We start from the raw sequence: 10,988 nt of genomic DNA, 5'->3' as shown, positions 1-10,988 counted from the left end.
GTTACTGATCTAAAAAGCCGCCTGGTGTTGATTTCTATACTTTATGTTTATTCCTACACGATCACTCACTCTGCTCTTAACCATAAATTGCCGCCCTCGAATGTGTTCTATGTGTAAGAACTAAACAACAGATACAGAAACAGAAACCCACAGCAACAAAAAAAAACAAAAAAACAAAAAAACGAGGAAACAAAACGCCCGCTGCAAACAAAGCACCACTGCTTCGATTCCCACGAGGTATGCAGCCCCGTTAAGTGGCCGTTCTCGCGCTTTGCGTAGAACCAAGAACGCTGAAAGGGCTTCCAGAGCGGTGCTGTGGAAGAAGGAGGCGCCACGAGGTGAACTCCCGCCTTCCCACAGCGCGGTCCCCTCGCTGGTGCCAGCCGTGGCAGGGGACCCCAGCACTGAAAGGTACAGGGCCGACAGGAATTCCTGGCTTTCTATAGAAAATATGTTGTCTCTAACTTGGATTCCCTGCGGCTGTTATGAAAACGTATTGATGCGACGCTCTGGTGTTTCCAAAACACGTTTTGACAGGGATTACGTGCCTCAGGCTGCACGATTCAAAGTTCATTAATCTCTACCGAAAGCCTTGCTGCAGATGAGCCCCAGATGCGTACAGGTGCCTCCGTTAACTTGCTCTCTCAAACACCGTTCCGTTGAGGAACTCTGAGCCACCAACTCGCATTCCCGTTTCCTCACCTCATCGCTTTTTCGGGAAAGAGGTCAGAGCCTAACAAAAACAAGCCACGGGGCCGGACGAGGCGCCGGGTTCCGAGCATCCCTCCCGCCGAGGTGACCGTATCCCTCCTCCCGGGGCACGGCTGACACAACCCTGCTGCCCCTCGTTGTCCCGGCCGTGACGCTTACAGTCAGGGATGGCGTCACCGGGGCCGCTCCGTCACTTCACGCTCTCCGCCGCGCCTCCTCTTCCCGCCCGCGCCCCTTCCTCGCGCCCCCCTTCCTCGCGCCCCCCGCCTCGCGCCCCCCGCCTCGCGCCCGCTCCCCCCACAGCAGCGCCCGCAGCTGAGCGCCGCACCCCCCGGCGCCACCTCCCCCTTCTCCTCCCCTTCCTCCTCCTTCCGAGCGGCCGGCCGGAGGCAGGGGGAGCCCGGGAGCAGCGTCCCGACGCGCGGCCAGCCGGCGGCAGGCGGGGTCCCTCGCCCGCCCGCCCGCGCTGACGTCAGGAAACTTTCTGGGCGGCTGAGGCGTGAGCCGGGCGCCGAGGCAGCGGGCCGCCTCCATCCTCTGCAGGTACGGGGCGGCGCGGCGGGGCTCCGGGAACTGCGGCGGCTCTGGGGGTAGCGGGGCGCTCATCCCGTGCGCGCCGGGCGGGGGGAGAGGGGAGGGAGCGCCTGTTGAGCGCTGCCCGCGGCTGCAAACTTCGCCGGCGAAGCGGGACCGAGACGGGTCGTGGCGCCCCGGGGCGGTGCGAGGGGCCGGGGGGGGGTTCGAGGTGCGGGAGAGCTCACCTGGAGGAGCGGCAGCGGCTGGGACCGGCGCGCGGACCTGCCCGCTCTCAGCAGGATTCTGCAACTACAGCGGTGCGCTGCCGGCTGCGCGGCTTTCTCCTTTAACTTCAAAGCGGCGGGGAGTTTGCAGAGCACCTGAACCGCGCGGCGAGCCGCGGGAGAGCGCTTTGCTCGCCGCGAGGGGCCGAACGCCGCCTCCGTGCCCTTCCGCGGCCGCGCCGCCCGCGCGAGGTGCTGAGCACCGCTCCGCGCGGCTCGGACCGGGCGGCGCTCGGGGAGCCCCGCGCTGCCGGCTCGCGAGCTTCGGCCGTGCTGCTCTTTTGTTCCGTCGCCGCTTAAGAAAGGCGTCGAGGCGGTCAGAGGCCCGAAAGGTTAACCTCGTTCTTCCCGCAGAGGCGTTCGTCCCTTCCGAACGCTGGCTTTCCTTCTTGAATTTTTTTTCTCCCCCTTTCGGTTGCCCTGCAGCTGCAAGTTTTTAAAAGTCATCTTCACGTAAAAGTGGCTAAAAGCAAAACACTGAACAAACTGGAAAGCCTGGCGTGTATGAAGGCGGCTATGAAGCTGCTCTAAATGTGTACAAACACCACGTATTTTAACAAAATGCTTGTAGTGTACTCAATGTGAATATAAACAAGCACTCATTTTTACTTATTTAACGAGAATAACTATGAACTTTGCTCTGAGAAATAGTTTTTCTGTGGTTTTCTTCCCCTGTGTCTTAGCCTGAATACCATCTTGGTGGTTCCTTCTGGCTGTTGAACCGATAAGCCAAAGTTCTGTGTTTCTGCTGCAAAGGACAGTAGTTGACAAACATGAAGCAATTCTTTTGAGAAGGAAAAAAGTCTTTTTGGAAGCTTAGTATTCTATTTTATGGTGATTTGAAAATGCGCTGAAAAGTTTGCCTTGTTGTTATTGAACTGCTTGGTTGACTTATGTGAGGGACAACTTCTGATCTTTGGAGGTTATTCACATGTACTCTGGGGAAGGAACCTCAAAACAGTGAGAAAAATGATGATAGTAGACACACGGTTGTTTGCCGTATGCTATTTGGTGTGCATTTTATTCCCTCACCCCCCTCACAGACACATTTTTACCTGAAGAGGTTGAATAAAGGCAGCAATTCACAGATTAAAAACCTAGGAATTATGGCACAGTTGAAGGATGCAAAGGAACAACCGGATCTGTGCTTTCAGTGGAGCTGTCAAGGCAGGGATATCATGATGAGAACTGGGAAGTAAGCAGAAGCAAGTAGGAATTAGGCTGCTTTAGCAGTGTGGATGACAGTCTTAAACATGATCTGGGCAGCTCTGGGTGTGTCTTGGGAGTGGTGAGTACAGAAATTAAAATGATTCTGATGCCAAAAGAAAGAAGGAAAAAAAAAAAAAAAAGGGAAAATACCAGACTGCAACAGTGACCTGCTAGTACAGGGCTCTGTGTAAAGCATTTTAAGTTGGGTGGGAAAATGCAAAGCTGGTGTTGGGTGACTAAAGCAAGAAAGATGTGTTTGGTAAGAGACTGGCTATTCACACAAACTACTGGCTGGTACTGCCTTGTTAGGCTCTGACAGCTTAGTAATCTTTGTGAGGTTTGATTGTTGTTGTAGAGTTTAGAAACTGTGTCTGCTGCTGTGCCAAATGTTCACCTGATGGGACATTTCAGAATAACCTTTATGAGCTCATTAAAATAATTTGTTAGTCCTTTGCCTTTAAACAATGCTACGTCTCATGGCTTAACAACAACAGTGAGTAAATGAGTGTATTCGTACAGCACTTGTAAGTATTACTGGATGCTCCTGAAGTCATAAATAAAAGAATTGTACAAGGAACTGGAAGAGTCAGATACAATAAACTGGCATTTATGATACAGTTATAGAATGAGTTTTTCTCTTGAGATAATCCGTCAGGACTGTATTTCTTTAACTTGTCATAGAAAAATAATTAAAGCTACAGCATGAGGCAGCTGAAGACCAACTTCAGCTTCAATAGAGAGACAAATGTAGCTTGAACAAGATCCAAATACAAGCTACCTTCTCCTTGAATTGTTGCCGCACCCAGTGTGACTTGTGGCAGGATGCTGATTGTAAAAGTTTTCTGAGGATTACAGGGCACTGCCCTGAGCCTGAGAGGTCCAGCAAGTTCCTTTCACCATGGCTGATTTCTTAGGACATGGTCAGAGAGCAGCTCAGGCTGTATTTCAAGTTAATCAGCTCTTGAGACAAAGCATCCTGAATTAATCATTTAATTGCATGGTTGCATAAGAATACACTAATTGGGCACAAAGAAATATTTTCCCGTCCCCTTTTTAGCATCACTACAATCTGATTTTGGGAAGGATAAGCACCTTTACAGAATCGGATTGTAGTCTGGATGAGAACAAACAATGCTATTATTGTTACAACATGCAGAGTGCTGCTATGCCACTACTTAAGTGCTTTCTGCAGTTCTCTTGCCCAGTCTCTCTGTGTGTGTGTGTGTGTGTGTGTGTGTATATATATATGTCTTTTTCATTGAAAAATAGTTGTTTGTGTCCTTGTTCCCAGTATATGTCAATCCACTCATGGTGTCCCTTAGATCCCTGGTTCTTCCATGCAGTCAGTCTCACCAACCAAGTGTCAGTGTTTCACAGAAGATGTCCCATGACTTATATGCATATCTAAGACTAGGAACAATTTGATGCAGAAAGTGGAGACTCTCTCTGTACCATTTCATTTGTGTTTTGAGGACTCACTCGAGTTTCCACACCTTTTCCACAAGCACTGAAAGTGCTCTGAAAATGATTGTGAACAGATCTTGAGCCTTAAATATTCTTCCTATTGAGGCTGTAGCTCCACCCAATCTAATAAGCAGAAGGTCACCTGAAATGCCTCACCTTGCCGTATGATTTCAAAACCTGTTATGCTAAATTGAACATAAAGAGCAGGAGGTGATGTTACTTCACAGATTTTTATCCAGCATTTCAGTAGAGAATTTATCCAGCTGGAAACTCATCTTGAATTCCCAGGGAAGAATTTACACTTTAATTCCTCTTCTCTTCTGCTGGTTTAAGCAGATGCTCTAATCACCAAGCTAAGAGGGTACTTTGGATTATTATAATTTCTTCAGGTTGAAATAGCTTACTTTTAGGGAGTTTAATTGCACATTAGGCAAAGAAAGAATGTGGAACTTTGCAGCTTAGTGATGCAGACACTTCTGTAGAAGAGTCATGACATGAGTTACCAACAAGTACATAAGCAGTAAGCTTTCACTGGAGCAGGAAGCAGAATTCAGGCTTCGTAATGCCCACAGCTTCTTGCAGCTTACTTGATAAGGAGGCAAACAAGCACCAAAAAGCTCTTTAGAGTAAGATACTGTATTGCTTGAACTTCTGCAAAATTATATTCTATTTTCAAAGCCAGGCACTGAGAAATACTGTTTCTTCTTTTAATTCCTGAGCCTGACCTACTCAGCTTAGTAGTACTGTATGTGCTGCTCACTCTGTTGGTACTGCATGTGTTTTATGTCAGACTCTGAGCATGGTCCGGTTTTGTTGTGAGGACAGAGCTGGGTTTTTGGATTCTGTCAGTGATACCTGATCAGCACTGCTGTTGTGCATGAGTTTGTGCAAGTGCAGCCTGGTAAGCTGTTCTCTCACTGATGCAGGTACTGCAGCTGGGCTCTATCTTATTTTTTTCAGTTCTGGAACTAAGGGGTTGCTAATTTTTCTTCTTTGCATTGATTTATATTGTTGCTAGAAATGCAAGGTGACTGTATACCGTAAATAAGAGTGCAGTATTACCTGAATGCAGAACTGTAGTCCATGGAAGTGCATTGGGCATTCCTGTTATTCCTGTGTTATAAAAAGATACTGTTCCATGCAAGCAGAGAATACTTTTGTTTTGAAAAATGTGTGATATTCACAAGTATCCAGTGGCTGTTTAGAGCATGCTATATTGCTGTAGCGGGGCAGGCCTTGCAGATATTCCTGTGTCTGGCAGTAGCTGTGGATAAAGGAGCCTGGTCTCCAGGGTGCTTCAATCTCTTCTTATCTCAAAAATAACATGAAAACCTTAAAACTGCATTCAAATTCCTGCATATTATTTTTAGATGAAATGAAGTAGGATTTGAGGACTGTTGGACTCTGGAACTGTTCAAGATCCTTACTCTGATTTTTTAATTTTTTTTTTCCCTGTTCTCTGTCTCTTCCAGTTTTAATATGAGCAATCTTGGACAAAGAAAAGAGGCAGTAGTAACGTGGTGTGCAAAGTGGAACCCAAAGTGCTGCCCATTATGGCCATTTAACAATCCATCCTATTTTCAGCTGGTCCTTTTAAATGAAGATTCTAAATCTTAAGCTCTTCCTAGGGAGAATGCCCCACTAGGAACTTAAACACTGTGCTTGAACTTTCCAAATACTGTTGGATGCTAAAATCGTAGCAGTGAATGCAAAATCCAGAGCAAAATGTTTCCCCTACATGTAAGTTGGCTACTGCAGTGGTGGAGAGAGCACTGCCCCTTCTGCCCTTCTTCCTGCAAGGCCTGACGGAGCTGGGAGACCCCAACCTGGGCTGGGTGCTGCCTCCTGGCTTCCAACACCTTCTGTGATCAACTCTTTTGCTGTTGCTGGCAATTTGTGATCTGCTGCCCTGTTGAACCTGGCCTTTTCCTATGCATCACAATAGCAGCAATCAATTTTCTCTTACGTCTTAATGTGAATTTGAGTAGTTTTTTTCTTGATTCTTTTCAAGAAGATGGCATGAACCGACATTGTTTTCTTCATCTGTTGTGAAATCTTCTGGAAAGCAGAACAGAAGTGAGGTAATGAGCCTAGATAAGGAACTGTGCTCCTTATAAAAGATCATTTTTCCTGTGATCACATCTCAAAATGTCCTTTTGAGCAGCAGTCATCCTTGCATGCCAATTACATTAGGGGTTATTTTAAAAAGTTTGGTGTGTCCTCGAACCACTTTCCTAATGTTTGTCCAGAGCATCTTTCCAAAGCCTCACTGTGCAGATATGTGCTGTCTCCAATGCTTTCCTCCTACATGCTGTGTTGGCAGCTGTGTGCATTCAAAGATCATGAGTCAGGTCCCATAACAAAAAATCAAAAAACAGGCTTGAAAACATTACAGGCCTTTATTTTAGCTTTTTTGAATGTTTCCTGTTTATTTTTTACTTTCTTTCAAGGTTTTTTTTGCTTTCTTTTGGAAACTGTTTTTAAATTAAAGCAGGTTGTGTTAGTTTTTTAAAAATGATTTTTATTTTTGTTTCTAGTGCAAATTTGATTTCAGGCAAAGTCTTCAAGAAAAACATTTTATGCAGGGCTTACAAAAAAATCATGAGTGATAGCATCGCTGCATCTGAGCTCTGTTGGTATGATCTCCAGCCTTAAACAAGGAATGCACGTCAAAATATTTTATTGTCATTGCTGTTTATATTCAGGCATAGCACAGTTCACTGCTGATGCTTTTATCTGCTTGTACACATGAGAAATAAAGCAGATTCAATGCTAGGGATGAAAATTCCAGCTGATAGTGTATAATTTTCTTCTGCTTGCCACCTTGTAAGGTGACAGTGTAGGCACATTTCCAAAGCACTGGGAAATTGAGGTTACAACTAAATGATTGTTTCATGTTGCAGGGCATGATATGGTACACACAAGTGTGTGTATGATGGCTTACACAAGTCATGCCTATTTTAGAGTAGCTACATTTAAAGTGCAAAATAAGGAACCCCATCAAAACAATAAGGAACAGTGAGAAGTGAAGTACGTATGATGTTGGATATGGTCAGAAAATAGTAGCAATGCACAGTGTAGGCAGCAGAAAGTATTTTGAGTCTAACCCCCACCTCTGTGCCCCTTAATCTGTTTCACATGTGTAAGCTTTCAAGTAGTGTGTACTGCAGATTTGTAAACACAAAGGTCTTTAACATCTGAGTTTAGGATGATCTGGTTTGTGATTCAGAAAGCCTAAAAATTGCAGTACTAATTTTGTAAGCTGTGTGTTGAATTAATATTCTGTTTATCCTGTTGCACAAATAGGCTTAAGATCGAAGAAATACTTTTCCAGCACATTTTCTAGCTGGAGCTGATACTAATTCTCTTATCTTTCTGTACCATGCAGTAATTGTACTTAATTGTTTGCTTTTGCTATGTTTTCATGGTGGGAAATGCAGTGTGTCAACACAGCTAAACTGCAACATTATAGTATGCGTAGTGCCGATGTTATTGAAAGAAAGAATTCCCAGATCTCTCACCTAATTGGGTGAAACGGCTCATATGCAGCTGCCAATGCAATGCCTTAAATGTTGTCTTACGATAAAAGTTTCTATCTTTTTCTTTCTATAACATTGTTGTATCAAGTCTTCACACATATTTTTTGTGCAGTCTGTTGTACTGGTAAGATAAAAGGCAACAGGTGAGCAGGACATTTTCACACCTGAGAAAGGAAAACATAAAAAAAAATCCTAATACTCTCTTACACAATCACTTAAAAATGTTGAAATTCTCATTAAATTTACTTGATATTCATATAATGCAGTGCAGCTCTCCTAAATTCAGTCTATCCCGGCTTTTCCAAGGCATTTTAGTGCTTTTGGAGTCCAGGAGAACTCGCCTAAATGCATTCCAACTTATAAAAAGGATTCTGCAGCCTCCCTTTGGCGTGAAGTGATGGGAGCTCTATTTCTGGCATGGTCCCCACAGGTACAACAGTGCACTTCTGGAGAAGACAGCTAGGCTGAAGGGCTCTGGGGAACTTTGCTTTCCTAACTTCAATTCTATCCAACTCTGTCGCTTTCTATTTTGAAAGATAGCAGAAATGCCATAAAGATCAGAGGACTAAGGCAACTTGTTTTCTGTAAGCTACTTATATTGTTTGAGAGGTGGGAGGAAAATAACCTGTTGAAAGACTGGAAATCATGAAGGAAGATAGATGGTGTGCTTTTGAATTAAGGTTGAAATTGTGCTTTGCCCATTGTTAGGTTGGTGCCACAGGATGTGGTGAAAGGAGTTTAAAAGGAGGCAAAGCAGAAGAAAGACAGAAGAAAGCCAATGAAACTTGAGCAGTTGAAAAACAGTCTCCTTATTTTATCTCTCTGCAAAAAGTGGGTCTTCTGGGGGGAGCAGATTCCCCTAAGTTTTACCTATGTGCATGAGGCTTCTGGAAACTCGTGCAATACTGGGCTTCCTGTGGAAAGTGCAGCTATATTCTCCAAACCACACTTTGTTTTGTTTCAATGGGACTCTGTGTACTTGTGTGTTAGTTTTGACCAGGGTGGCCTGAGGCAGTTCATGGCTACAGATGTGGCAGATTTGCAGGCATGGAAAATTCAGTTCTTACACAGTGTTCATAGGGGTAACAGTCATCTGTCAGGAAATTTGAGCGCAGTTGACAGCAGTCTTTATAGTTTCTCCTCAGAAAGTTCTAGTGCTTTCTTTGTTTTTACACTGAGTGGCAACACGAAATCGATGTGGCTGCGCAGAGGACGTGGATGCCACGAGGAAGCAGGATATCTGTATCAGAGTTGGCAGGGTAGTTTGTGGTAGTTCAGTAATGACCTTAATGCGTTGTCTTGGGAGTTCTGCATGCTTGTTTTGTGGTCCTGTCCCAATACAGCAGGGAGTGTCAGCTCGTTACCTGCAGGAGGTGATGTGAAACGGCCGTGCTGGTGGGATTTTCTATTCTGTTCTTCAGTCTTTTGGGGGGCAAAAAGAAAGAAGAGTGAGTACCTATCATGTGAATCTATGCTTTTAAAATAGATAATATACACAACCTTATCTCTTAATTATTTATACTTATTTTATGTGAATGTTTTGTATTTGATGCCTTTCTCCCATTTATAACTGCTGCCCTTTGATCTCTTCCATCTTCAAAATATAAAAGAATTAGTGGCATAAATTCTAAAAATGCCCTTAGATTCCAAACATATTGTCGTGCTGGAGTGAACTTGCAGAGACTTTTTTTAAAGCCTTTTTCTTGTGTGTGTTATTCCCAAGCTGGAACTTAATTGATTAAAGGATGTTTTAAAAGTAAATGTTTTTCTGTTGAACAACAAGAATACACTTGCAAAGTATCTTTCTTTACATGATTTTTACTCCTGTGTTATTCTGTTTGTGTTCTAATTCCCCAATTTCATAAATAAAGATGCAATGTGGTGTTAAGTTATAGATCTCCAAGTAAAGAAATGTAGCTGCTGAGAACTGATGGAAATAGATGCAGCATCATCTGTTTACATATTTTATTCAAAACCAGATGAAAAAATGACAGAGTGCTGACAGAGATGAGAGATGGTATTGTTCAGAGAAAGGAGTAATTTTGAAGTGCTAATAGACAAGTCCTGATGAAATAGAAAATATGTAAATCCTTACACTAGCTAAGGGCATCAGTGAATACGGAATACAAATTTTCCTATGGAGGCAACAGCAGGTTTTTTTAGAAGCTTTCAATGGTTTGTGCACTCTGTGTGTCCAGATCTCTTTGGTGGCAAGTGATTCTTCAGTGATTTTGAAGAATGGCTTGATCTTGCATGAATGTTCCTTGCGTGAACCTTAACCTCTTTCAGGAGCTTGCTCATATTGAAGGAAACTGACGTGCCTCAAACAGAACTGTATTCATCAGCAGGATGGACGGCAGCTGATCTCTGAACACCCTCAGTGCACTGAGGTGATGAGCCAGACTATCAGTCCTTTGTAACAGATGTGGCAGTGATTCCTTTGTGATCTCTCTTGATATCCTACTTAGATACATCAACATAATGGAAGGCAAAATCTGAAATTATAAAAAAGATGAAGCTTGTATGGGAACTGCTGAATCACTTCAGCAGACCTGACCCTCTGATTGATCACCTGAGGTGAGCAATGAGTCAGCCCTGGGAGCACAGGTGAAGGCAATTCACCTGTGCTGCAGGAAGGGGTGGAGCCTGGCTCCACCTCTCCTAGACCCATTTAAGAGCTGACTACCAGTGGGAAAGGATCTCTGAAGATCCCTTCTCTGGAGTTTTGTAGCGAGCCCAGGATGTGGGTAAGCATTCTGTCTATTCTCTTTTTGATATTATAACCTGCTTGGCCAAACTCTCTAGTTTACTTCATAATTATATCATCTTTATATTCATTGATTATATAAAGCCCAACTTATTTCTTCTGGTAATTCCCACGTAACCAGAAAACCATCTTGATTTGAGTATTGCAAGAGCTAACTCTCACAACATCATACAAACTTGTATTATGGGAGTGAGACTGCCCAGCTCTTCTTCTAAGCACGTGGAAACCTGTGAGCTGGAAGAGGAAGAGCAGACTTCATGGTGAAAGTCTGAGGTTTGAATGAGAAATGCTTAATTCCGTGTCTTCTTGCTGACTTAACTATGGATGTAGGAAAACAATTTTCTTCACCTGTAATATTCATTGTTAGTGCCTTTTCTGCTTCACTGTTACAGAGCTGTTGCAACCATATATTACAAAATTGCTACTCTTTTACTTAATTTTTTTGTTTGTTTGTTTATTGAGCTGTCTGGGGAGTTTTCCTGCTTGTCTTGCTGGGAT

At 44.0% G+C, this 10,988-nt stretch overlaps 2 protein-coding genes across 8 annotated transcripts in view; one reads left to right on the top strand and one right to left on the bottom strand.

Moving 5' to 3' along the window:
- The window catches only part of TFPI (tissue factor pathway inhibitor), a 210,293-nt gene extending 208,678 nt beyond the window's left edge, over positions 1-1,615 (bottom strand). For 2 of the 4 annotated variants that reach the window (XM_090144371.1, XM_031604400.2), the window contains exon 1: positions 871-969. The gene's annotated coding sequence lies outside the window, so the exon portion shown is untranslated. Of the gene's footprint in view, positions 1-702; positions 970-1,472 lie in introns of those variants that run through there. The other 2 variants (XM_090144375.1, XM_090144373.1) reach the window with 2 other exon arrangements.
- The window catches only part of GULP1 (GULP PTB domain containing engulfment adaptor 1), a 147,604-nt gene continuing 137,719 nt past the window's right edge, over positions 1,104-10,988 (top strand). The window contains exon 1 of one of the 4 annotated variants that reach the window (XM_090144367.1): positions 1,104-1,254. Coding sequence is in view for 2 of the 4 variants with exons in the window: in XM_090144365.1 (XP_090000491.1) it covers positions 10,465-10,470 (6 nt within the window). In the remaining 2 variants the exon portion in view is untranslated. Of the gene's footprint in view, positions 1,255-10,436; positions 10,471-10,988 lie in introns of those variants that run through there. The other 3 variants (XM_090144369.1, XM_090144365.1, XM_090144370.1) reach the window with 3 other exon arrangements.

This window comes from Phasianus colchicus, chromosome 7 (genome assembly GCF_987193195.1).
Source record: "Phasianus colchicus chromosome 7, bPhaCol1.hap1.1, whole genome shotgun sequence".
NCBI lineage: Eukaryota > Metazoa > Chordata > Aves > Galliformes > Phasianidae > Phasianus > Phasianus colchicus.
Note: the sequence above shows the minus strand (reverse complement) of the source record. Positions and strands in the feature narration are given on the sequence as shown.